The following is a 26,652-nucleotide window of genomic DNA, read 5'->3' on the forward strand; positions in this document are numbered from 1 at the left end:
ATCAAAAGAGAAGTATATATTGTATAGCCATGCCTAAGATGTAGTTACACCGTCGCGGGGGTAATAGAGCTCGCCTCTTCTCCACATGTAGCATCAAATCGACCTGGTTGATTTTTGATTGTTATTGAAGTCGCAAATTTGAGGCGCAACCCAAGATGCACGTCATAAGTTTCACCGAAAACACCCAAACTTCGTCTTTATACGAACGACCAGCAAACAACGACAGGAAACCAAGCTGTAACCGCATCAAAAAGGCCTCTTCCGCGGCATGGTTGCTCTTCATGTGCAACTGTAGGGTTCTGTCAATATCTGCAATGGTATCGTGTGGCATCTGAACAAGGCGTGTCCCCTCCACGGCTTTCTGCGATGCGCACCATACTTCCGGGCAGGCCTGCGCCGAAGCTCCAAGCTGTTAGCACAGCTCTGTGGGAAGGCATCCGTATCGTCGTAAGTAATGCAGCTTTTCAGTATCTCTAATCCAGTTGACCTGTTGGAGTCTTGAATGGCCTGGCTGACCCCTACGTCGGTATGTATAGGTGTATATATCCGGCAATGCGGTCGTTATACTTGGAGGACCGCAAAAGCTACTACAGACCATCTACCTTGACGATATCGAATGGCTCTCCGCGGTTAATATAGATGAAGTTTCTGGGAGGATTGCTGTATGTGGAGGACAGACGATACTTGTTTACAATCCGTCGAAAATACGCAACAATGTCGAGGTACGCTGGGCACCCTTGCTACTTCGCTGAGATGGTATAGAAGCTGCTAACGAGCCTGCAGTGGAATCTACATCATAAATTCCAGCGTAATGATGCTGATGCCAGAAATTACGATGGGGAGATTAGAACGCTGTCGTGGGGTGGCTCCGGGGAGCTGCTAACAGGCAGCAAGAGTCTCGTTCTTTGGCACCTTAATGACGACAGTCCACATGCTATATGGACAAACAGACTGGCTAATCGAGCTAAGATCGCACAGTTCTCTTATGATGCTGGAATTATCGCTTCTACTGGTGACTACGATCGGCTTGTGAAAGTATGGAGGCGGCTTTCCTACGGCGCGGACGAGGCTCGGTTCGACGTTACGTATCTATCACACCCAAGTGCTGTAACAGGTATACATTGGCGTCGACCGCATCATGTAGAACAGACAATAGACAATGTCCTCTACACAATGTGCGCCGACAACAAGATACGGGTATGGGCGCCGATGGATCGTCATGCCTTACAAGCACTTCAACTTTGGAATGTGATTGATATGGAAGCTTCAATTCAACCACGATACCCTCCGAAAACACAAAGATCTAATAATAGATATGGATTCATTGTTGACAGTCGTGATTTCTCTCTTGCTACTGAACGTGCTGTTCAGCGTGGACCAGCAACGGAAAAGGACAAATTTGCCCTTGACCATCTCATTGAGGCCGCTACAAAAAATCCGGAAGTGTGTGTTATTCTTGATGGAAGCGGCCACATGTGTGTCTGGGGGCTGGAAAACGCCGGCTGTAAAGCCAATGCTGAAGCCAGTATTTTCAATATTGCTCATGTCGAGGGATTGGACCTTTCATCTGCGCTAGGTAACAGTCCAACTGGTGACTACGCACAGTTTTACCCTTTTGCTGGAGGTGTTTCTGATGCGTCATTTACTGTCCTCGCCCACTACTTTGACGGACGGATTGAATGGTTTGATTCACGGGTCGATATTTTATTTGATCCCACGCCGCGCAAGCGCCGCTTAACCTCCCAGGCCACTTGGTCTGGACATACAGAATCAGTAAAAAAGATAGTACGCACGCCGAGCGGAAAAGTGTTAAGTTCACGAACCGATGATAACAATGCTGTTATATGGCGCCAGAGATCAAATAGTAGTAGGGGTTCCGTGCTTATCCAGCAAAGCTCACTTAACTGTGATATGCACATCCATCGAACTTGCTTACTTGAAGACGGAAATTTTCTGGTCAACCTACACCATAACGGTATATCTATGTGGGATATTCGCTCATTCGAGGCGCAAATGGTTGGAAAAAGTGATTTTCATCTTAGCAGCAAACCTCTTTGCGTATTGCTTATACCCACATCTGAACCTCGTACGTCTTATATTGCAGCTATAGGGGCCGATATGACGGGCGTTGCCTGGGAAGTTGAACTTCCTACCAGCAGCATGCATCGAAGGCAATCGAAGATAGATAATAATGTTCCTGTTTTACGAGAATTCTCGACCTTTAGCCTTGGATCGGATGAGGATGTTTCTTACATCCTCCCTGTTGACCCAGCCGGCTCCAAACTCCAAGAATCCCATTATCTAGATTTGTTTGCCACTGATATTGCTCTCTCTTACTCGCATGGCGGGACCATGAAAACTTGGACTGCAAAGGTTGACAAATCACAGTGTAGAATCGACTGGCTACTGACTGCTACTGTTGAAACTGGGATTGTCAACCCTTCATTGGCCAGCGCTGGTTCTGTACGAAAGGCTGCTCTTGTAGACCAAAAACGAACACATTTAACCATTTGGGATACAAACAGCGCGCAGTTGGAATTGGAGGAATGTTTTGAAGAGCACGATATCATCCAAGACTTGGATTGGACATCAACCCCTGACGTCCAATCGATCCTAGCTGTCGGGTTCCCACACAAGGTCATTCTCCTCTCACAACTACGATACGATTACCTTGACGCTGGGCCATCATGGGCCCAAATCCGCGAGATAAAGATCGGACGTCACACACCTCACCCGATTGGCGATTCATGTTGGCTAGGTAATGGCAATCTTGTCGTTGGTGCTGGAAACCAGCTCTTCGTATATGATAAATATATTGAAGCAAGCAACAGATGGGTTACCAACTTGCGTCTACCGTACCACGACAAGACGCATTTCGACCTATTTGACGCTGTTAGCAGACTTAATGGGCCACTACCAGTTTTCCATCCTCAGTTTCTCGCTCAATGTATTCTGAGCGGTAAAACGAAGCTGGTTCACTTAATATTAACAAAGCTACATCAGAAATTGAAATATGTCACTGATGGCGACGATGTTGAAGCCTTTCTGGAGATCCCACTCGAAGATATATATAATGAGGCATCCGTAAGTATAGTTAAAGCATCCCTTATGATTGCGAAAGCTTACGGCTAAACTAACCCTTTGCCGCCAGCCTATACAGCAAATAACGTATAAAGAGATGAATTCCGCATATGCCAACTTTACTGTGGACGATGAACCTCACGTCCTAGATGAGGTAATAGCGGCTTCACTCAACGAATATTTGAAGAAGATAACTCTTCCGCAGTTATCTTCCAAAGAGCAATTCCGTCTTGTCGATATTGTTGAATGCGTTGCAACTGTGGAAAAACATCGGCGTTCAATGGATGTGAATGCTGCGAGATATATACTCTTCTTTCGGCAACATATGCTTCGGAAAAGCCAAGGGTTACTCGAGGAGTATATGCTTTCATGGAGAGAAATCGTCTGGGCCTTTCATAGTGGTAGTCACGAAATTCTCACAGATCTGGTTGGGAGGCAATTCCACAGCAAAATGCTTTGGGAGAATGCTAGAGAAAGTGGCATTTTCATGTGGATTACTGACACGAATGCCCTGGTATGATATATCCCTATCATGCACTTTATTTGTTTTATTATAGTGTGCTAAACCAAGTATGTTTCCAGCGCTCGCTCCTAGAAGTTGTTGCTCGAAATGAATATACCAAGTCCGAAGACAAGAACCCTATCGACTGCAGCATTTTCTATCTTGCCTTGAAGAAAAAGAAAGTCCTGCAAGGTCTTTGGAGAATGGCAACCTGGCACAAGGAGCAATCAAACACTCACCGATTTTTGTCAAATGATTTTAAAGAGGCTCGTTGGCAGACTGCAGCGCTGAAAAATGCTTTTGCACTACTTGGGAAGCGAAGATTTGGTGAGACCTTACTCTAAGCTCAAAAAGTAGATATTTGAAGTTACTAATACTTGTTATTAGAGTACGCTGCTGCTTTCTTTCTGCTAGCAGACCATCTACGCGATGCAGTAAACGTTTGCATAAACCAGCTTCGAGACATACAGCTTGCTATCACGATTGCGCGTGCCTACGAAGGGGACGATGGGCCGGTTCTAAAAGAAATCCTTGAAGACCGAGTCCTTATCACAGCTGCCACAGAGGGTAACCGATGGATGGCCACATGGGCCTTTTGGATGCTCAACAGACGTGATATGGCCGTTCGTGCTTTGGTTGTAGGTGCCTTCAGGCCTTTATATTCGCCACTCCTTACTAACATCTAGTACAGACGCCGATAGAAGGTCTTCTCCCCCCAACTCCTGGATCACCTGCGAGTCCAGGCCAAATAGCTCTCCAAGCCAAATCGTACCTGTCTAACGACCCAGCACTGGTTGTTTTGTATCAGCAGCTGCGTGAGAAGACTCTGCAAACTCTCAAGGGCGCATCTAGAATTTCTGCCCGGGAGGAGTGGGAGTTTGTCCTGCGCAATGCGCGTCTATATGACCGCATGGGATGTGATCTTCTCGCCCTCAATTTAGTACGAGAGTGGGAATTTCTCACCCCACCTCCAGCCAGGGATACTGTCTCTAACAGGCTGTCAATCAGCTTCATGGGAGATTCGCCAGACCCACGCAAGCTGCTTAAACGAAGGGGGAGCCTTGTTGTTGCGGACATGCATATCACCCATGACAAGAAGGATGATGCTAGGAAGACTGAAGCTGTCAAAAGCGAATCTCAGCAACCACAGAATGCCACTCAGTTCCAAGAACCAGAGTCAAGTTCATTGCTTGATAGCTTTGGTTTCTGACCTTTCTCACTGCCACACTACTGTTTCTATCTTTTTATCGGACGCATACAGGCTTGTGATTGTGTATTTATTTTTCGGTATGGAGTTCCGAATATGCTTTTTCTTTTGCTTTCTGGGAGGCTGCGATTATTTAATGTCTATCTATCGATGTACAACATGAATATTTGACGAGTTCAATACATTCATCTCGGCGTAGTTATACTATTTAAATGTATGGATCTTTTGTTAACTCCTCTCTCAGGCTTTCCCAGCATAAATAACCCTGGAACGGCCATAAAGAAGCTGGAGATCAAGACGGCAGGATTCATCCGGACCGTTTGAGCCGTTTATCGGACCGTCAGATTTGTAAAGTTGAGGATGTTCCACTCCTCTAGAGGTGGTGCACACCAGCCTCTGGACACTCACTCAGTGTAAGTAGCCCGAAATCCGCCATCTTCAGCGTTAAGCGGTATCTTTGGATCTTCACGCGAACTGTGGCGAAGAGCTCCGTCTACTGTAGACCGTCTGATCCTTTGCTATGTTGTTAGTTAAAATGAAAGGGATCGTCCACCTTTGCATCGACGTACCAGCTTGTCCATGAGGTATATGTCATAGATATATGACTAGATGATAGGACATCCTCTAAAGAGCGTAGCAGGAGATATCAACTCTTGATGCAGCCCATAGAGTCAGAACCGCAGTTTTCCCTTCCTGTTGGCAGTTGTATAATACCGGTAGAGACATAGATCAAGACGTCAAGATGCAGGTCTAGGCCAGTTGATAATTCCACACACCTACCATGTACACCCTCATCATCGACATCTACGTCTATAATGCATTAATAATGCATCGATTATAGATCAAAATATATCAAGAGAAAATAAGCGCAACGAACTTAAAGCCGATATCGCCGCAATTAGTCAGCTCGTGATAGCCTCAATTTTGAGTCTTCGCATCGAAGAGAAGAGAAAGAAATGCGAGGAAGAGAAGAAATCAGCTTTAACCGAAGGGCGCTTGCGATATATAAGCATACGAGAATATGTAATATGTGATCTCCAGATACTTTCTTACCGCTCTTTTGCCTCGCACGACCTCGATAAGGACCGTTGTTTCTGCCCTACGATACACAACTTTTAGTCCCGGTAGAACAGAACCATGATGGAGGGCTCCGGCAGCACGTTCAGCCAGGCCAGGAATATACCGGACAGCCGTGAAAGACAGGGAGAAGAAGACGATGTCTCATCCGAGGCGCCTGCGCAGAGCTTTACGCCGCGGTCGTTGCTCGTTGGCCTCGCGATAGGAGCGCTGATAACGTTCTCAAACACATATTTCGGCCTGCAGACGGGATGGATCAGTGCCATGGCGATGCCCTCGTCCCTGATCGGGTTTGCCGTCTTCAGGGCTCTCTCCCGCCATCTCTCGTTCCCGTTTACCCCGGTCGAAAATGTGCTGATTCAGACTGTGGCCGGCGCCGTTGGAACGATGCCGTTGGGATGTGGGTTCGTAGGAGTCATTCCGGCCCTGGAGTATCTGCTCCGGTCAGGACCTGATGGCCCGATGGATGGGAGTGACGGTGGTGACGGTGAAGGCGGGCCCCTGAAGCTGACGTCCTGGAAACTGATCGTCTGGAGTTTGGGGGTTTGTCTGTTCGGCGTCGTCTTTGCTGTGCCTCTAAGAAGAGAGGTTATCGTACGGGAAAAGCTCAAGTTCCCAAGTGGAACAGCTACGGCCCTGATGATAAATGTGCTGCATGCTGCGGGTAAGACGGATGAGAAGGGCAAGGGGGTTGAAAGGAGGTTGGATCATTCCACAGACAGTCCTGCAGAGACTCAACGGTTACTGGTAGCCAGCACCTATCGAGATGACGTCAACGACACAGTAGAACAGTATGAAGCAGACAGGAGGAGAAAAAATGCCTGGAAGGCAAAGATCAGGATGCTGCTTCTTGCATTTGGTGTATCCGCACTCTACGTAAGTCCTTATCCTCCTTTGTTTTCTAATATAACAGCTATTCTTACCAACACAACCTATTGATAGACTCTCCTTTCATACTTTGCGCCAGTGCTGCGCGACCTGCCAGTGTTTGGCCTGCCGCTGGCGCATAAATGGCTGTGGACCCTTAATCCATCGCCTGCGTACATCGGACAGGGCATCATTATGGGTCCTTCTACCTCTCTTCATATGCTGCTTGGTGCCGTACTTGGATGGGCGGTCCTCTCGCCTCTGGCAAAGCATAATGGCTGGGCACCAGGTCCAGTCGACAACTGGGAAACCGGCAGTAAAGGCTGGATTGTTTGGGTCTCCCTTGCAATCATGCTCGCTGATTCAATCATCAACCTGGCCTGGTTGGTGATTCGACCTCTTGTCAACCACGGCCCTGGCCTTATTGTCCGTCTTCAGCATAACATTAGACGAAAAACGTTCTGGACTGGTCTTTTCAGCAGTAGCAACTCTTCGTCTAGTCACAGTTATACTGCTATACGCCAACGGGAAAGCCATGATCCAAAGGCAGAAGATTATGACGCTCCTCCGTCCGAGCTTATATCCAACCGTACCGTTATGATCCTCCTTCCGCTAACGTTGATCCTAAATGTCGTCTGCATGCGCATAAGTTTTGGCGACATCATGTCCCCTTTTCTTTCTACTGTCGCCACTCTCCTAGCCCTTCTTCTGTCCGTAATGGGCGTTCGTGCTCTGGGTGAAACAGACCTCAACCCCGTATCTGGCATCAGTAAGCTCACACAACTCATATTTGCTGCTGCCACCCCGGCAAGCCTTCATACCCGCCGCAGCGCTATAGTTGCAAACCTCTTAGCAGGCGCGGTGTCTGAATCTGGCGCACTACAAGCTGGTGATATGATGCAGGATTTGAAAACGGGCCACCTACTTGGCGCCAGCCCCAAGGCACAGTTTTACGGACAGGTAATCGGTAGTATCTTCGGTGCTATCATCTCTGTAGGTGTCTATAAGCTCTACATCCACGTATATCCCGTTCCCGGACCAATGTTCCAGGTCCCAACCGGATACGTATGGCTATTCACCGCACGGCTTGTTACCGGCCAGGGCCTACCAGAAATGGCTTGGCCAGCTGCCGGCATCGCTTGCATAATATTCTCTATAACCACCATCCTGAGGATTGTGGGGACTGTATCCGCCGCTGTTAGTGGAAAGGGACCTCAGTTTGCCCCCTGGCGCGCTTGGGTGCCCGGTGGCATTGCCGTTGCCGTTGGGATGTATAACGTTCCATCGTTTACTTTAGCAAGAGCAATCGGGGGTATCATTGCTCTCGCATGGCAATATCGCGCAAAGCTCATACGGGGTCGCCCGTCTATCTTTACACCACGAGATCCCAGTCACCAGTACGGCCAAGGACAAGAGCTCTCCGAAGCACAAGAGGATGAGGATGAAGATTCGACATCACCTACGATTGTCATTTTGGCATCCGGCCTTATCCTTGGAGAAGGTATCGTGAGCATTCTTAACTTGGTTCTCGCGAGTGCGAAAGTTCCACACCTCTGATTAGATTGGTGGTTCATTCATGACATAAAGTTATATATCTTATATATACCCTATATCAATACTGTTAACGAGATGGATTTTTTTCCTGGAAAGTCTAGAAGTGATTTTCTAACGGGATACCTTTTTATTTTTTCGGATTCGGTTTGTAGATAATAGAGTGGGGAAATATGCATCAGTTGGTCTCGGTCAGTTTTTATGAAATATATATATATCTTGATATTTATTCTACGTCTCAAATGGCATGTTTAACTTTTTACGTCTATCTGAATATAACAAACATAGCTGGTACCGGCATAGCACAGAGGGATTGGCCACGGCTTATATTCATAACTGCTACTCAGGATTTATATAACATGTATGTTAGGTAGACTTGACGCATTGAAAAAACATAGTAATAGGTAACCGGGCATGTGGGGAAGAAAGGAAAAGAATTCTGTACATAATGGGGAGTGGAACCAAAAGCCACGGTAAAAAAAAGAAGGGCAAAGACATGTGTAAATACAACACCCTTGAGCTTGACTTTAAAACATCGGAGCGAGCATTCGCCCGGTGTTGGAGGGTAAGAAGGGGGGACAAGGAAAAAGTAAAACAGATCCGGGATATCACTGCCATCGCATCGCTAGCGAGAACACGTATGCATGTATGATCATGGCTACTGCCTATATGGATAGAGCTAGATAGGTACGTAGGTAGTCATCTCATGTACACCCGTTAGCTCGAAAGGAAGAGAAAGATAAAAACTAGACATTAAAAGCATTCAAACCGTGAGATAGAGTAAAGGAGGGATTGGGGGAGGGAAGGAAAATGGGGTAATCTGTATTTGCAACCCGAATCTATGACTCCTGACCTGGAACGGGTTTACGGTTTGCAGGGCCCAGACTCGGTGGTGGGCTGCGAGTTGGCTCTGGCTTCTCTGCAGGTTCAATGGAAGCTGGTGCAGAAGCTGGTGCAGAAGCTGGTGCCGGTGTTGTTGGGGAGGCAAGTTGGCTGGCGCTGTTGCTCCTCGGCCTTTGGGCAGCAGGCATCACGGGCTTCTCCATTCCACCTGGTCCATATGGGCCGGGGCTCATTGACCGGGGCTGTGGGATTCGTGGGCTACCAGCACCTGGGCCTGGGGATAGTGAGCGTGGAATGTCATTGAATTTGTTTTGGGGCGGAGGGTAAGGGCGATATCCTGCATTAGGTGAAGCTGGTCTGCCGTTGGTGGGAGGATTGAAGCGTGGACTGTTGGGATTTGGGCCCTGGGAGTTGTGACCACCTGCGGGGGACATGGGACCTGGGCCGGGAGCGCGTTGGCCGGGAGGTCCACGAGGGCGAGGACGAACAGGACGGGAAGAAAGACACGTTCGTGGTGCGACACCTTGCTGAGACTGATCAAGGCGGACGCAGAGAGCCTAGGCCAAGTTAGCATGGGAAGAAAGACATATAGGTGGATGGAGATAGATTACATACCCAGCCATCATCATATTCATGTAGCATACGAACAAGCTGTCCTGCCCTAAGGGACAGTTCATCGTCCATGGAGGGATTAAAGTCGAGCTGAACACGGTAGACGTTGTTTGGACCTGGGGTTCCAACTGGTGCTGGGGCTACACTGGTGACAGAGGCGGATCCGGTGCTCATGGCAGGACTTGAAGGAGGGCCAGTGGTAGCCGGTATCTGTGGAGGAACAGGCTGTTGCTGTTGTTGCTCTTTCCGAGCATCATCGTTAGATGCAACAGAAGCAACGGCAGCCCCGGCAGCTCCAGTAGTGACAGCCGCTAGGGCGGTAGCAGACGCAACGACGCCGGTGTTGACAGTGCCTTCGGGAGTGACAGGGGATACGGGTCGGCTAACATCTGATCTAAGACTGGGAGTACGGACCTGAAGGGCATCCGGAAGAGTTCGATCCGGAGGAGACGAAGGTGCCGAGTTGGGGTTTTCAAAGGGGTTGACTGGATCATTAAACGGATCAGAATTCGTGGCATTATGTGACTTGACTGGTGCTGATGGCCCAGGGCCGTCTGTCAAGCTGCGTGTGCCATTGGCCGATGTTGGAGGAGTGGGTAAAGCATTGAGCGTGCCTGGAGGCTTGCCTGTTCCTGGTAGCGCAGTTCCAAAGTCCGGAGAAAACTGAGTCACAGGGCGGATGTTGAGCTTCGGTGCAACTGGAGGAGTAGCGGACGAAGATGGCCTGGAAACGGGGGGCGCTGGAAAGCTTACGGGTGGGTTGCTGAAGGATTTCTCATTATCAATTTCCTCCAATTCCTCCTGCTCTCTTTTCCTTTTGCGAAGGAAGAAGAAGAAGATGGCACCACCGATAATGGCAGCAAGAGCGACGAGGCCAATTGCGAGACCAGCCTTTGCGCCGGAGCTCAACCCTCCAGCGCCTGGGATCGCAGTGGCGGATGGAGAATTCGACCCTGTCCCGATAGCAGCATCGTTTGAGTTAGTTGCGGTTGTCCGAGTAGGGGCTGATGTAGAAGTTGTGAAGTCCCGGTCTCTACTTGTGGTCGTTGTCACAGACGATGAACGTGAAGACGACAGTGAGGAGGACGAGGAAGAGGAGGAAGGACGACGTGTTGGCGTTGATGTCGACTCTGGCGTTGGTTCTGACGTCGGTTCTGGCTCTTCTTCACTGGTTTCTGTTGGCCTGGGCCTCCTTGTTGACCGCGTGGGAGTCTCCAACGGGGGAAACGGTGTTATCTTTGGGTGGTGGTGATCGCCATCATCGCCAGTCGCAGTAGAATATCCGCCAATTGGTCCAGAGAATGTCGGCTTTGCGGTCACATAGACGATGGAAGTGATGGTTGACTGTTTCTCCCCGTCGCCGCCCTTGATTATATCGTCAATGTTGTCGATGATATCATCAATAGAAGGGTGTCTCCGAGCCCTATGGCGATGACTGTGGCGAGTCATGGTATGCGATATGATATAGAATAGATTGTCGTGGGTTCGGTCTTTTGGCCAAAAGACGTAATGTAACAAGTGCACTCTGCAAAGAACGATATATAGTTTGATGCTTCTCCCGTGGCTAGGTAGGTATTATCATCATCAGAGAGCCACCTGTCGAAACCACTATGCAAGACGCTGAGTCTGCAACTGAGGGAATGACTGGACAAAAAAAGGCCCTCCTACTATGGAGTGCTCTTTTTTAAAATATAAAAAGAATGAATGAACTAAAAAAGAACGACTGGAGACTGGCGAACAAAGAGGGAACGTCGAGGGTCGACAAGAAAAAAGAGTGTATCAGAGTCAGGAGTCTTTTTTGTCAGGTCAAAGAGTGAGAAAGCGAGAAGAAGACCTGAACGAAGCCTGGGGGACCCGGAGGAGACTTTCATGCCAGGGCAAAAGAACCACCCCAGATGTATTTTTGGGACACTAAGAAATTAGTGGCTGTTTTAGTCGAACCAGCTGAAGCCGGGCGAGTCCATGGGCGCTACCCATGCGAGTGATATATGTACCTCCCTGGGCACTTTCAGACTAATCGCGCAAGACACAAGATTCCACGCATCGAACGGGGATCGCGGTGGGCTCAGGATGCCAGTCCAGTTAGCAGTGTAGCCATCTTAGTCGACCAGTTGAGCCGTCTATCGACTTGGTACGGAGAAGCCCCTAAGTACCACACTTTTCTCTGGCTTCTTTCAGCTGTTTCTTCCTCGGTTCGCCGTATTTTATTTTAATTAAACATCGGTACGAGGTGGCCAGGGGCTCGCACTTCCTCCTTGGCTGTACCATGTAACCTGGTCTTTTGTTGGTGGCTTGGAAAATGGCGATGAGGCTGCTCGTATGTACCTGGCGCCTTGCCCTTATGGTGATAGAAACATCCACACGGCTGATGGAGCAAACAGACAGCATGGCCGCCATCCCGCGAGACGCACACACACACACACAGTCGATCGATTCGACTTGACGCCTCCATGTTCCATATCTTCTCTTTTTCCTTCTTCTCCTGTGCAAGTGTTCATGGCGACGGAGGAAACATTCTGGCGCCGGCGTTTTCCACTCCTTGTCTGCCGTGTTTTGTCGTTTTGTCGATCAATACGAGACTTGCAGAGATGGGATCCAGTTCGACCTCTGTCACAGACGAAAGGAAAAGAGGAGCCTGCGAAGCTTGTCTATTGGTTGAAGCTGGTCTCAACCAGCGTTGGTTTCTTTTCTTCTTCTTCTTCTTCTTCTCCTCGGCTAAGATGTCGTTATTGCGGTGAAACGATTGGTTTATTCTGGTTCGTATATATTAATTCTATTGGCCATTTTTAGCCAAGTAGCTAATCATATAATTTACCAGGTGACATATTGACCAATGGTAAAAAAGTAAAAAGCTACTACGGCCCAATGGAATGAGTGAATAGAGAGTATTATGAGGGAATATATAGTACTATGTGACGTCATAGATCACGTGCACTGGTCGGCTTCTTCCTTCGAGCTGCAACAGCAAGAGTTTGTTGTCCTTCCACCACCTTTGATTACGCGGGAAAGACTGGCCTGATCAAACCTCGAGACACAAACACGAGGAATGCAGGGATGTATCAGCACTCTCTGCAAGAAGGGCTTTGCTCGTGATAAGGAAATTGAAGCCTGCAGAGGGAGTGCCACGCTGCAAACACAGACTTAATGTCAAATGCAACCAGTCTCTCTATCACCAATCAGCGGGGGCTCGCCTTTTTGGCCGAATGGCAGATTTTGACACTTAAAACGGCGTACTATGACTATCTAAGGCAAACGGCAGAGTTGTGTATTGGACATCTGCTAATCGCGCTCGCACGCGTTCTATTCCCCAAGCACAATGACGATTGCCCAAAACCAAAGTACAGAACTTAGTCAACAAGTTAACCGACCAGCAACTCAGAGATCATGAGATACCTTCTAAATACTCTCCTGAGATACGGATATTGCCAGCTGTATGAGTGTTTCCATGCGTTTGATGAAGGAATATCGACTAACCTACCTATCATATAGTATGTGGCGAGAAGGAACGCGGATGGCATATCAAACACCTGAATCGTTTGCTCGCTTAATAGCGAAACCAGGAATGGAAGAGCTTCGAGCGAGATGGAGTGTCTACAAGAAATCTGTTGAGGAGATGCTAGAATAAAACTGCTACTCTATATCTGTTTGTACCGATAGCCTGCCGATCCTGGAGAGACATTTCCTTCTCACCAATAATGGTCTCATAAACAGAGGGCTTAGTAGTAGTTAATTACGAGGTACTTGTGTTAGATAAGTTATAAAGATTAAGTGCACTAGACGGAACTCCGATTTAAGATCATATTGGAACGAGATGCAATGCCTATGGAACTTTACATAATTACTACTTAAGAAGCACATTTTTTTGCCCCTCGACTGCCGCCCACAAGGTCGGCAAACATGGATGGTCGACTAAGCAGATCTTGTGGAGAGCTGTATTCTACAATACGGCCCTTATCCAGTACAGCAACCATATCCGAATCCATGATAGTGTCCAGTCGATGGGCGACGGTGATGATTGTATAATCCTGGAACTCCTCCCGAATAATCTGTTGCATAAGCTTATCCGTCTCTGCGTCAACGTTGCTGGTTGCTTCGTCAAGAATTAAAACCTTCCCAGAGCGCAGCATAGTGCGAGCCAAGCAAAACAATTGTTGTTCTCCCCGAGAAAGTGGTTGCTCCTTCATATGGGTATCTAGACCTCCACGCTTTTCAAGAACCGTCCAAATCTGGGTTTTCTTAAGAGCCTCAATAATTGCTTGGTCGGACGACTTGCCACTTGGATCCGCATTGATCCTAACGGACTCGCTTAAGAAGAAGGGCTCCTGAGGGATCGCAACAAGACGATTGCGTATGAGATCTCTCGGAAGAGATTTTAGGTCATAACCATCGATGACAATAGACCCGCTATCAAGATTCAACAGCCGGAGTAGGGCCAACAGGAGGGAACTCTTGCCACTATTAAGAGGAAATAGTTTTAGTAGGGTAAAGTGGGACAGCTGTACGCGGAAACGTGAGATAAATACCTTCCCGTTCGACCACAGACCCCTATTTTCTGACCGGGCAGTATGGAAAGGGAGATCTCGTCCAGTGCTGAATTGGAAGCTCTTGACATTGCTGTTAGCAATGTTCACAATACATTGGTCCATTAGATCAGTGCTTACCCATAAGATGCTGAGACATCCCGCAACTCGATCGCACCATGTTCGGGCCATGCTTCTGGGGGGACTAAATCTTCCCCATCTTGATGCTCGGGCGTAACAGACTGCTCCAAATTTTTTAGTCGCGCAATCGCTCCAAGTGAAGTCTCTAATTGAGTCCAGCTATCGATCAAAACTGCCAGTGCCTGATTAAACCCAAGAACATTGTTCAATGCCAGACCAATTGTTCCGGCGGTCGTAAAACTCGGAAGAAGAACAGCTAGGGCAATGGCAACCACACCAATTGCAGCAACTAGTAAATCCAAGACAAGGTTGAGCCAACACTGAATACAGTATAGCAAGTAGAAAGGCTGTTGGGATGTGTCTAGAAGTTTTGTGTTTGTCTCCTGGAAAACCTTCTGCCAGCCAAAGGCACGGAGTGTCGCCAGGCCCTCTATGGTTTCCAAGAAATGGCTATAGAGTGGACTGCGGGATTCTAGGTCAAGGTATCGCAGCTGTCTCGAAGTCCGGAGGTAAAATCGCTGCAAAAAGTACACAGTGATTATACAAAACGGGATTAAGACAGACATGTAGGTTGAGCCCATGGCAATTAAAGCTGTCTGTGACAGGATAATAAAGAGTTCTGCATTCCAAGTTAATACTATTAACCTCCATTATTTTCGGGTATCCTGTCGAACACTTACGCACAACTACCCGGATCAGACAAAGTGGTAGTACACGGTCAATAAGGCCAATGTCCTGACTGAACCTAGGTAATGTCAGGACCACGGTGTTTGTAAGTAGCTTTAGGTACTTACTGATTCAATAGCACGCCACTGTCTGTATTTGAAAAGAATGATAAAGGAGCCCTATGTACTAGTTAATAGTCGGCATACCTTTGAAGGGAAACTCTGAATTCCTACCTCACAGTCACTTGGAGCAAGATTTTATGAAGATTGATGGAGGAAATAGGTGACATCCATATCAACGACCACCTGTAGAATATCTGTTAGTGACAGTGTTTTTTCGTTTATTTTTAATTTCCCCTTTTGCTATGCGGCAAATACCAGAAAGTAAAGCATCGTGATACCATAGCTGCCACAGCTAAGACGATATAAATGCTCATATATTTGGCAATTTCTCCCCCATTCGCCTCAGCCCACCATTGAAGCCAAATCTCTAGGGCCTGTTAGCAGTTTCCCCGACATGACGGAACGTAATAGTTAAATAAGTGCAACTAACGCTGAAAGGTTGTTGCAAAGGTAAACAATGCAGTACAAGCCAAGAATCCGAATGTGCGTAACCAGCCAAATGCTTGAAAATAATAAGCGTAAACGGTAAGATCTCCCGTCTTGCGTTTTAAATCAGCATTGTTTGGCCTGGGAGCTTTAGCCACTGGTCGCGGCTTGGATACTTTCCCTGTTCGAGGGGGCCCATCCTCCAAGATCATATCATTCCCCCATTGGGCCACTTGACTTTCTCCGTTGGTTTGTATATCTTGGCCTTGTAAAACCTCTTTCAACTTTCCATCTCGACTCAGGGCGATTATCTGGTCAGCAATATGGAGGTAGCGGGCTTAAATAAGGTTAGCCGGCTCATATGGGATTTGTCTTATCAGAGTGGTTTTAACATACTAGAGTGAGTTACCAGCAGGGCGGTAATCCTCAATTTCCGGAGTAGGCCTTGGGGGCCTAAGAGGCGTTCTACAACAAGCGCTTCGGTTTTCTGGTCTAGAGCACTCAAGACATCATCAAGTAAAATGATGTCGTACCTAGTGTAGACAGCTCGTGCGAGTGCCTATTAGATGGAAATCAAATTAGTAGTCCAAATGACCAAATGTATATGATGTGCTATAAAACATACCACCCGTTGCTTCTGGCCGCCACTAAGTGTTACTCCCCGGCTACCAATAACAGTATTCTCCACTTGGGGTAGCTGTAGTATATCCTCGTCAAGAGCACATGCATGTATTACCGTATGAAGCCAGACATCATCAATTTGTCCCTCTTCACAAAACCCGCTGATAACATCCTTGATGGTACCATTGGGTAGCCACGGAGCTTGAGCACAGAATGCGGCTCTTTTTGATGAGAGGGTAATGGTTCCCTCATCGCAAGGGACTTCACCTAAAACGGCTCGAAGAAGGGTTGTCTTTCCGCATCCAACTGGTCCAACGACTATAGTGAGAGAGGCTTGGGGGCAGTTCATTGATACCTGGGTTAAAGCTGGGTCTGCAGCTGGAGCAGGGCGGACAGTCGCCTGTTGTACTTGGATTGCGTCGAATTTGCCAGTCGACACGTCTAGATCAGTCTTTGGCACACTCGCATCATCTGACGTAGACTTAGTGACAGCAAATGCACCCCGACCATCAGACCCTGTCGGTGTGAGAAGGAACTTCTGGAGTCGGTCAAAGCAGCCCTTCATGGCTGCAGACTCATTGATAGCATACATTAAGAGCGAGGCTGGTTGAGAAACTAGTGTTATCACTGACAGTGAAGTGAAAGCGTGTTGTGTAGATAGACTACCGCTTCCTTTGGTGCTAGCTTGGGCCACAAAGACGACAAAGGTCAGGACAGGAGCGAAGATAACAGGGGTCGAAGCAATGGTGTTAGTCCACAAGGATAGCCAGCGGTATCCCATTGCAGAACGGATTTCCTGGACACGATACTCCTGTATACTATCATATACCATCTCGGTCATACCCATCATCTTCATGCTCTTCATCGAACCGAGCATAGACGAAGTTACCGCAATACGCTTCTGGACGGCAGCATTCCAGACCTTTTGTTTGCCAGCAATTCGTTTGGAGAGTTGCGAGTTAGCGAAAGTACATACTACGGGCCTTGAGTTAGCATTGTTAAGTGTTCAGTACTTCGGATGTGGATTTGAGCAACATACAGGCAATCATTGCAATAGGGACAACAGCTACGGCACCCAGTTGATCCCCTAGGAGCCACATGCCTATTGCGATCTCAACTATTCGCGCCCACACCTCATGCAAGCTTTGTAGACCAGTGGTGATTCGATCAACGTCGGTGCTCATGAGAGTAAGTGCTGCCGACCCATCGTATGAGCCATCGGGTATCTTCAAGGTTTTGCTATAGACAAGGCCAACTAGACCTCCACGAGCCATTACAATCATTCTATACATCTCACGCTTATAACCAACAGTCGTAACCTAAAATGCGGTCAGCGTCGTGTGCTCTCTTAATATTATTAATATGTTATATATTTCGGGGAAGGCATACAGCTATACCTAGGTAGACCAGAAATGCTGCCGCAACCAAACCCAAGGCATGGCTGCGCTTCTGGTCAGAAGAGGGAGCCTGGACAAAACCAATAACACTGCTGATTAGGAATGGCTGGGCGTATTTGAACCCGATCAACGATATTCGTGGGCAGACGACTGATAAGAGAGCCCAACGAAGACACGAGATCGTGGCTTTGATGAGTGCGTAGGGTGATTTGGAGTGTGCTAGTTACATGCGGATTAGCTCTTACTGATCTGATACTTACCCTGCACAGAATAAAAAGGATAAACTACCTTGACGATCCCAGGTGGCATGCATCTTGTCGCGGATGGTGAAAGTAACAAGTTTCTTATCCATAGAGAAAAGGTCTTGCATGGTTAACAGCCGAGCGAACCCTCTGAAGAATAAGGGGTTAAGCCACCAGAATGCCAGGCGGACCCAAATGCTAGCCGTTGACTCTGGCGGATACAACAGATATGGTGGCTTGAGTTCTCTAATCTTACTCTGTGCCTCTAGCACGAGCAACAGTAACTTGAGTCCAATCCCCGCTGTGAAGACAGCGGCTATGGGAGTTCTATCATCCGGAGAAAGGAATAGCGTTCTAGACTGAGGAATATCCAGCACGAGAGACGCTAAGAAGAAGACTCCCAGAGAGGTGGAAGGCCGGATCGAGCGAGTATGTTCCATATAAGACAGTAGACAGATGGCTAATGCATCGACCAGTGACAAGACAGCAGCTGGAATCGATACGACTGTCTGAGCCTGCGGAGTTTTCGCCCATAGCGCCAGCAAGGCGACCTGGATGCCTGTTAGGGCGACAGCGCCGAGCAGCTTAGTGGAACAAGCTGCGGAGAGTGACGACTTTGTCTTGAGACTCGCGCGCGATAGCCAGTATAGACGTAAAGGTGTGAATAGCAGTAGCAAGACAGATGGGGTGATGGTCAAGATAGACTGCTCGAAGGTGAGGGTGAAATCAAAGCCACCACGGCAATTGGGACCAACTGTTGGGCCAAACTGAAGGTCGACATCGCGAGCACACGCAGGCCAGGTGTCAGTCAAGTTGGCAGCCATGTCTTCCATCAGGCTGGACCAAATCACGGTGCCAAAGGAAGAGAAGTTAAGCTGAAAGAAACATCTCCCTCCCTTGGATGACTGTTAAATATATTTACATACATAGTATGTAGTTGCACTGGCGCCTGTCCAGATTAGGCTAAGCATCTCCCAGCGGCTCATCCCGCCTAGGAGCTTAAAGCCTGCTTCGACTCGTTGATTTACGTACAAACTGGATGCCACTAATTGGTCAGAATAACATACTAATGGGGTTCCTGGAGGGCTGAAGCTCCGATTGGCTTTCGGATCCGTTTTTGGTCCGTCTCTGCGGCGCTGTTCAGCTCGCACGATTTCATCCAAATTGTCCGGAACGTCTCGCTGCCTAAGACAAAGGTTGGTTTTGGCGACAAGGAGGTTATCCGAGGGAACAACTACCTGTTGGCTGAATAGCAGCTTTGGGTCGCAGAGTGCATGTCGCATTCAGGGATTCACGGACGCCACCTGATGCAGTATTGAAACTTCTGCCTTGCCTAAATATGTGTTATTGTCATTAAAACCAAATAGCTTGGAGATGTTTACATTTCCTTCACGTGTGGAAATGATAACAGCAAGCTATGATAAGAATTCGCTATTATGGACGCATATATATCAGCAACAGATATACTCCCGGGAGCTTCAAGGGGAAACAAAGTATTATTGATATTATCAACATCGACATGATGAAGTCACGGATTTCTAGATTAAGAAGAGTTAAAAATGAAAGGAGTTTGTTATATAGAAGATCAAGAGTGAAACAACCCTCAAACGGTGCCGATATATATCAAGTATGCACCCATATAAAGGGCTAGCACAAGAATGGGTGTTTCAATGCCTAATATTTAAGACATTAGTAACTCCCCAAAACTGTAGCCTATGTACCATGCAAATATGTGCGTATTTACTATGTATGAAATACGAACCTCGCTGGGGGAAATTCGATCCTTGCTCTCGTAAAGTACTAGCTGCCGTACTAAGTCTCGGCCGGTGGGCGGTGCCTGGCTCAATATATCCTCCCAAGGCTTCGCTGGATACTGTTTAAATTCGATTTTGCCCCAATCAGGCAATCCTTTCGCAGACTACATGAATTGTTAATTAGACGTCATGGCAATTTCCGGCATACAGCGGGAGAGGGGGCAGCATGCAAACCCGCAGCAGGTGGGGAATTTTCTAGGGTGAACTTGGAACCTAATTCTATACTCTGCGTACATACCGGCCAAGAGTCAAGGTTGGGTGTTCCCAAGGTCGTGAAAATGGAATGTATTAACGCCAGTTCGCTGCCGAGATCACCAGAGTCGAACAAGGCCTGGTGAGTAGGTAGGTTAATAGCTTCGGCAACAACACATCCAGCGGCCCACAGATCAAGGCTGGGGCCGTAGTCCTTTGCTCCAAACAGTATCTCTGGTGGTCGATAACAAGTTGTCCCAACGTCAATAATTTTCTCATCAGCAAGTTCAGATGCTGCGTCTTCCGGGTCCCAGGCAATGCCGAAGTCGGACAGATACGCAGGCCCCGTTGGGGAGCGAAGTAAGATATTTGATGGTTTAACATCGCGATGTATAATGCCTAGTGAGTGTATGTGGTCCAATGCACGAAACAGATCGCGTAGAATGGACTGCATTTCGCGTAATGAGAGTACATTCTGGCTCATCAATGTGTCCAATTGGTAGCACAGATACGGAAATACAAGGACAAACCGCTGGCCTGGTTCATGTAGAGTATCCAACAATGGAATGACATTAACGCTCTCACTCCGACGTATTATTCTCGCTTCACGCACTGAATCGTGCGGCGGCTTCATCATATGCGGAACCGTGACCTTTAAAGCCACGAGCGTTCCTTCGGCATCTCTAGACTTGTAGATGGTGGAAAAGAGCCCATCATTATCAAGCAGTGCCTTCTTATACGGCCCGATCTGCTTTCCGGGCCGAGGATCAAGATCATAATCTCGACCTACTTCAGATATTTTAGGATCTCCATCTTCCGCCTGCTGGCTCTTGAGATCATCTAAATATTTCACGCACGTATCCTGGTACTCAGCCTAGGTGGGTTGAGAGTGTTATATGTCGCGGTCCGCTGTAACACTTGGTATAGATAGTTGACTTTTCCCCCTTACCTTCGAGGAAGCACTATTAAATGCCTCAGCTTCAAGTTTGGTCGCTTCAGCGCGCCCCTGGGAGAGGCTATCGGGGTCTGGATGGATGTGACAGTATGCTGCGCTCCTATATAGACCGGTTAGACATCTTAATATATGCAATTGGATAAGGGATGTTGTGTGACTTGCAGTGCTGTGACATTAGCCAGGCGATCAGAAAACGCAACCTCTGATCTCCAGGCCGCACTTGTAGCCATCACCAGTTAAGATATGGATATTTATCCCCTGGTTTACCTATCAACTGTGTTGGATGTCGGTGCAGGTATAGCCCCCCACGCTAACCAACGGTGCTGTTCTGATATCAGCAAGAGAAGGAATGATTGTCTGATTTCATGTATTGAAATCTGGTCCAAGATGACAGCATCAAAGGCCTAGCATCTCATTGCAACATATCTCACTTATAGATCCTAACCTTCTCCTCTATTATCCTCTCCTTTCTCTGCCGTCTTTCTTCTTCCCCAGGCGTTCTTTATTTTTTTCCCAAGCGGGACCCCAAGATGATATCACGTGACTGTCTTTGTAATCATGTTCTTCTCCATAAGAAATACGGCCGTCTCATCTTTCTTGCTCTCCTGACCCTCCATATTTCTCAGTCGCAAAGAGCAGAGAAGAGCAGTCATTCATTCAATAGTCACTCTTACTATTTCAGCTCGGGATACTCCCCTCTATCGGTTGGTTTTTTTTACCTGGTTGTTGCCGACAAACTATGCGATAGTTCCTTTATCTGAAGCCTGGTTATGAAACAAGTTTGAGATGGAACTGTCGCGACAAGAATACCCTGCCCTGGCGGTGAGTTGGGTTATCCCATAGTATTCGCTGCTGATGTGCTTATCTTCTTATTGCTAATTCACATGCTAACGAAGTTATTGTTCGGAATAGGGCATCTTACAACCCGGCCAAACTATATCAGTTGTCACTGAACGATTGCGGACGGTCAACAAACTTAACACAGATGTTGCGGATTGGCTTGCTGTATGCCTTGCTTTTATAAAGACATATTTTACTATGGAAAGATGAGACGCTAATGTGAAGAACAGGAACGACGCCGGCTGGAGGAAGTATACTACGTTGGGCTTCGGAAGCTTGCGCGGAGACCACACCCAGAGGGAGGACAGGCATTAGGGTAAGTTATTACCCTCAATAACCCTGACATACCGAGATACTATCTAATACTCCATGCGATAGAGTCTTTGAAGTACCATGGCAGCGCATACTTTCTGCTACGGAGTCCATGGCTCAATCGCATGAAGCCTTGGCAACCGGAATCGAGACAGATGCTGAAAAGCCCCTAAGGGAATATGAAACCAAAAATGCCGACATGAAGTCAATGGTATCAATCCAAAACGATCTTTCATCTCTCGTCAAGACGTTAGAAACCGCGCAGAAGAAGCTCGATAAGATCAAAGATAAAGGACCCAAGCATGCTTCGAAGGTGCCTGGTGCACAGTCTGCTGTAGATGATGCCAAAACACAGTGGCAGTCCAGAGCACCCTTTGTTCTCGAGCAATTACAGGCCATCGACGAACACCGTGTGAACCACTTGCGAGATATCCTTACCCAGTACCAGACCCACGAGTCAGACCAGGTTGAGCGCAGCCGCCAGGCTGCAGAGAGCTCGCTCAATTCCCTTCTAAACATACAAGCCGGAGAGGAGATCCGCGCATACGTTAGCAAGAAGAGCGGAGGAAGACTGCCAGCTGAAATTGCCCCCTCCACTCCCGCTACACCGTCTGCTCGACAGGAGACACCGACAAGCCCCAAACCAACTCCACCCGCTATGGCAGAACCGCTACCCTCGCCTCCCCCGGTTCACGATGACAGTGCAAGCCAGCGTTCTGGCATGTCTGCTCAACGTCGCCCAAGCCTCCAACAGGGTAAGTGCAGACCATCATCTATTGCTATTATGCGCTTTTTTAGACATCTAGCTAATGCTACTTCTAGCGCCGGAACCTCGCCATACCGCCTTTGGTGGCTTAAAACGACTTGGAACTGTTATGGGGAGACGAAAGAGCATGATTGTTCCTTCTCCTGGGCCGTCTGAGAAGAAGTTTCGATCCCCCTTTACTCCATTCCGTCGCGCCGACCCATCCCGCAATTTTCAACAAATGGACGAATCGGACGGTCCTAATGGCTTAGAAACGGTTACTTCGAGCGAGTCTCAGCGACCATCCTCGTCTGCTTTACATGACTCAGCGATCGTCGAATCGCCCCCTCCAACGGCATCGAACGGCATCCCTGAAGAGGCCGCAGCAAAAGAGCCTGCAGTGACGAATGGGGAGCCAACTGGTGCACCCACTCAAACCCCGCAGGTTGATGCAGAAGGCTATTCACAGAGACCCGATACCGAAGACGAAATTACTCGAATCCAGCGGGAGGCTGCTGCGTAAGTTTCTGTACTTTTGTACTATATATATATACATATGGGACAGTTCTGACATTACCTTAGCACCGACGATTCGGGTATCAACCTCACCATCCGAGACCAGCCTATCCCCGAGGATGAAAGTGAGGCTAAAGAAGCATTGAACCAAGTAGCAAACACCCTAAGACTTGTATGTGCCTGCCATTGTCGTTTTTTCATTTGCTATTCTGATATTAACGTCGCATGTCGTAGAAAGCACAGCAGTCGGGCGTTGCCCGTGGTCCAGGGACGGTTCGAGGCCGCCGGGATGTAAGGAATACCATCTTTGTACCCCCTCCCTCAGGCGCTGGACATAATACCGAGAGCTCTGTTCCTGCCTTCAATCTGGCTACGCCTGCAAATACAGCGTCCCCTGAGATGCCAAGGAGCTCAGTGTCACTTGAAAAGGCTGTCCACGAAGACCATACGGTGCCAGATAACACCTCCATCCATTCGTCACAGACCCTACACAGTCTCTCAGGGCCTATCACACATCCTGAATTACCGGAACCTGGTCTCAATGTTTCTATAGTGGAAAAGCTAACCGCGATGGTAGCGGATGGGGTGGTTACCAGGTCGTTTGTCGTGGGTGAGCTTGCTCTTGCATACAATAACAATTCATCAGGGAATGAGGCCCCGGATACGGGGCTTATCCGTCTAAACAACTTTGGTGTTTTGGAACGAGTTGCCGCAAACCCACAGTTTGTTACAGAGAATGCACCAGTGCAAGCTAATGAAGACGAACCCGCGAGTGATGATTCCCAGAAAGGCATATATCAAGTGCGTCTAGCACCAATTGCAGGACCCACACCGACAGTTGCCTTCAAATACCAGGTCCATCTTGACCCATTGAATCTATCATCTTACTGCCCTGTTATCTTCACCCCGGTCTGGAATGAAGAGGAGTTTCAAGCGAGTGTTATTGTCCAATATTCGCTCAACCCACAATTCATATCTCCTGACTCTGGTGCATCGGTTGTCCTTCACAACCTACTGCTATCAGTAAACTTGGATATATCTCAAATCGACGAAACCACGATGCGCCCTCGTGAAGCTGCTAGGGCTGTAGGTGCTGCCATGCACCCAAGCACTGGTGCTGTCTTCCGACGCAAAAACTCGTCTGTTACATGGAAAATCCCCGAACTAGAGGTTGGACCTGGCCAGGATGGGAAATTCCTCGCCAGGTTTACGACGTCAACTAGTTGGCCGAGGAGAGGCAAGGTAGAAGCCAAATTTGACGCGACATGCAGTGACAATGCCTCGAGACTCGGCGTGAGCGTTTCTACTCCGCAGCTGACTGCAGCACAAGCGGGCAACAAGGACAAAGTGGATGATCCGTTCGCAGACGATGACCTCAACACTGCCAATGAACAAAGCCCCTCCGCAGAAACCTGGACAGAGCCTTTAATTGAGCGTAAGCTCACTGTTGCAAAGTATGTTTCGACATGATAGCTTGGTGTACGGCTGGCTGTCAGAACCAGCGGTACCTAATCAGCAACAATTTAGATACATAGCACCAACTAGTTATCCCCCTTCCCCTCCGCTTGCATATTATATACCAACACATTCCCCTTAACACATACCCTTGAATATAGTACGGTTGTAGATAGCTATCCTTCGCTTGAGCTCTTTTGTATTACCTTCTTGATATACCATGTATTCTTTCTGATATGTATCCCATTTTTGTAAATCAATTAGTAGTATATTAATAGGCAGGCCATTAACCACGATTATAGCTAGATGTATTCAATAAATAGTGTATGTAAACCTTTAATAGTGTTAGATGTGCTTCATATATGTTCGTATCGCTGGGTTTTACTGGTTATTGCATTCTGTAACTGCGGTGCTTGATCAACTCGGCCGGCGCTTCGGCAAAGTCTAGTGTTTCGGCCGTTTTAAGTCATGCCGGCTAAACCATTAACTCGGATATCCATGAAGATGCAACTCAGCAAACGACAAACACCTACCAATGATACACACTTCTGAAAATATCTAGTTATACTTTAAATATACTGAAGCATTTATATACATAACTACCGAGAAGCCGTTTCAACTGCCACCTGCAACGCTATTTCCTTGCAAAGATGGAAGAACAACAAACAGTACGAGCTTGCCTACAGCTTCAAGTATCTAAACGAAGAGACGAGATTGTGCAAGCAGCCCAGAAGCTAGTAGCTGCTCTATCTCCATGCCCACCAGGGGACACAACACTAGCAGCTGAAGCGGCCATAGAGTTGCTCACAGAAGCCATCCCAGACATTCAAATATCCCGGCACGAACCGGGCCCGGGAATTGTGAATGTGCTTGCATGTATCTCGAGCGGCCGCCCAGGCAAACGTCTCATTTTTAATGGACACCTTGATACCTTCCCGTTAGGTACCGACCTGAACTGGACTGTACCTCCAGCAGGAGGTGTGGTGAGAGACGGCCGCCTCTATGGACGAGGCGTCTCTGATATGAAAGGCGGTATTGCGGCGTCCATAGTCGCCGCGACGATCTTATCGGAGAACCGTGATATATGGTCTGGCGAGATCGTGTTTACTCTGGCTGGAGATGAGGAGTCAATGGGCAAACAGGGCACCAAGTGGCTTTTAGATAACCTTGAAAAGGCAACAGGAGATGCTATGATATGCGGCGATGCTGGATCACCGAGAGTCGTCCGTTTTGGCGAGAAGGGGTTTGTCTGGGTTGATATTGAAGCTGTTGGTGTCCCTGCTCATGGAGCACATGTTCATAGAGGTCTGAATGCTATTGACCGTCTCCGAAAGGCGTTGGATGCAGTTTATGAACTTGAAAAGATCCCCGTTCCTACACCAAAGGAGGTCTGTGACGCCATTGATACTGCGCAGGTGATATCTGAAGAGCTCTCCGGAGCCGGTGAATCGGACACCTTGCGGCGCATAACTGTCAACACGGGCACGATTCAAGGCGGCGTGTCTCCAAATTTGATTCCAAGCTCTGCAGTTGCCCAGTGTGATATCCGCATACCGGTAGGTATATCAACGGGCATGATATCACAGAAATTGAAGGATATTCTTGCGCCGATGGAGGGAGTCTCCTGGCGCACCCTACGGGAATCTGAGCCAAACTACACCTCTCCAAACCATGAAATATGTAGGTTGGCTGAAGCAGTTTCGACTGAAGTTCTGGGCCAGCAGGCTGTTTGCAATATGCGTGTTGGGGCATCAGACTCGCGCTGGTATCGTGCTGCCAATGTACCGACAGTAGTTGTTGGATGCACGCCGAACAATATGGGTGCAGCAGACGAGTATGTTGAAATAGATGAACTCGTTAATATTTCGCAGATTCATACTATAGTTGCCTATGAGTTTTTGAGGAATAAGGCGGAGTAGAACTCAATAACGCCAGAATGCTGGCGCCG

General features: G+C 48.0%; 7 protein-coding genes across 7 annotated transcripts; 4 read left to right on the plus strand and 3 right to left on the minus strand.

The window, feature by feature from the left end:
* Window positions 1–366: 366 nt before the first annotated feature.
* On the plus strand, window positions 367–4,793 carry MCYG_00313 (WD repeat protein; the record flags this gene model as incomplete). Its single annotated transcript, XM_002850163.1, has 8 exons — window positions 367–447; window positions 537–722; window positions 784–2,086; window positions 2,111–3,084; window positions 3,152–3,595; window positions 3,664–3,910; window positions 3,971–4,221; window positions 4,275–4,793. The coding sequence occupies 8 exons, from the start codon at window positions 367–369 to the stop codon at window positions 4,791–4,793; spliced, it is 4,005 nt and encodes a 1,334-aa protein (XP_002850209.1).
* Window positions 4,794–5,927: 1,134 nt separating this feature from the next.
* On the plus strand, window positions 5,928–8,291 carry MCYG_00314 (oligonucleotide transporter; the record flags this gene model as incomplete). Its single annotated transcript, XM_002850164.1, has 2 exons — window positions 5,928–6,743; window positions 6,810–8,291. 2 exons carry the CDS (start codon window positions 5,928–5,930, stop codon window positions 8,289–8,291), a joined length of 2,298 nt encoding a protein of 765 aa, XP_002850210.1.
* Window positions 8,292–9,124: 833 nt separating this feature from the next.
* On the minus strand, window positions 9,125–11,189 carry MCYG_00315 (SH3 domain-containing protein; the record flags this gene model as incomplete). The annotated part of the gene is made up of 2 exons (XM_002850165.1): window positions 9,125–9,685; window positions 9,744–11,189. 2 exons carry the CDS (start codon window positions 11,187–11,189, stop codon window positions 9,125–9,127), a joined length of 2,007 nt encoding a protein of 668 aa, XP_002850211.1.
* A 2,396-nt stretch (window positions 11,190–13,585) lies between these two features.
* MCYG_00316 (ABC transporter) lies at window positions 13,586–18,699 on the minus strand (the record flags this gene model as incomplete). Its single annotated transcript, XM_002850166.1, has 12 exons — window positions 13,586–14,354; window positions 14,402–15,020; window positions 15,082–15,146; window positions 15,196–15,246; window positions 15,301–15,372; window positions 15,445–15,556; window positions 15,620–15,952; window positions 16,012–16,174; window positions 16,241–17,211; window positions 17,276–17,555; window positions 17,626–17,852; window positions 17,922–18,699. 12 exons carry the CDS (start codon window positions 18,697–18,699, stop codon window positions 13,586–13,588), a joined length of 4,440 nt encoding a protein of 1,479 aa, XP_002850212.1.
* An 823-nt stretch (window positions 18,700–19,522) lies between these two features.
* MCYG_00317 (cell division protein kinase 3) lies at window positions 19,523–21,066 on the minus strand (the record flags this gene model as incomplete). Its single annotated transcript, XM_002850167.1, has 5 exons — window positions 19,523–19,549; window positions 19,638–19,793; window positions 19,928–20,755; window positions 20,831–20,936; window positions 21,032–21,066. The coding sequence occupies 5 exons, from the start codon at window positions 21,064–21,066 to the stop codon at window positions 19,523–19,525; spliced, it is 1,152 nt and encodes a 383-aa protein (XP_002850213.1).
* Window positions 21,067–21,622: 556 nt separating this feature from the next.
* MCYG_00318 (fes/CIP4 homology domain-containing protein) lies at window positions 21,623–24,794 on the plus strand (the record flags this gene model as incomplete). The annotated part of the gene is made up of 7 exons (XM_002850168.1): window positions 21,623–21,658; window positions 21,907–21,992; window positions 22,055–22,743; window positions 22,811–23,252; window positions 23,316–23,421; window positions 23,484–24,703; window positions 24,785–24,794. The coding sequence occupies 7 exons, from the start codon at window positions 21,623–21,625 to the stop codon at window positions 24,792–24,794; spliced, it is 2,589 nt and encodes an 862-aa protein (XP_002850214.1).
* A 560-nt stretch (window positions 24,795–25,354) lies between these two features.
* MCYG_00319 (acetylornithine deacetylase or succinyl-diaminopimelate desuccinylase) lies at window positions 25,355–26,623 on the plus strand (the record flags this gene model as incomplete). Its single annotated transcript, XM_002850169.1, has 1 exon — window positions 25,355–26,623. One exon carries the CDS (start codon window positions 25,355–25,357, stop codon window positions 26,621–26,623), a length of 1,269 nt encoding a protein of 422 aa, XP_002850215.1.
* Between the last annotated feature and the right edge of the window lie 29 nt (window positions 26,624–26,652).

This window comes from Microsporum canis, genomic scaffold (genome assembly GCF_000151145.1).
Source record: "Microsporum canis CBS 113480 supercont1.1 genomic scaffold, whole genome shotgun sequence".
In the NCBI taxonomy this organism is placed as follows: domain Eukaryota; kingdom Fungi; phylum Ascomycota; class Eurotiomycetes; order Onygenales; family Arthrodermataceae; genus Microsporum; species Microsporum canis.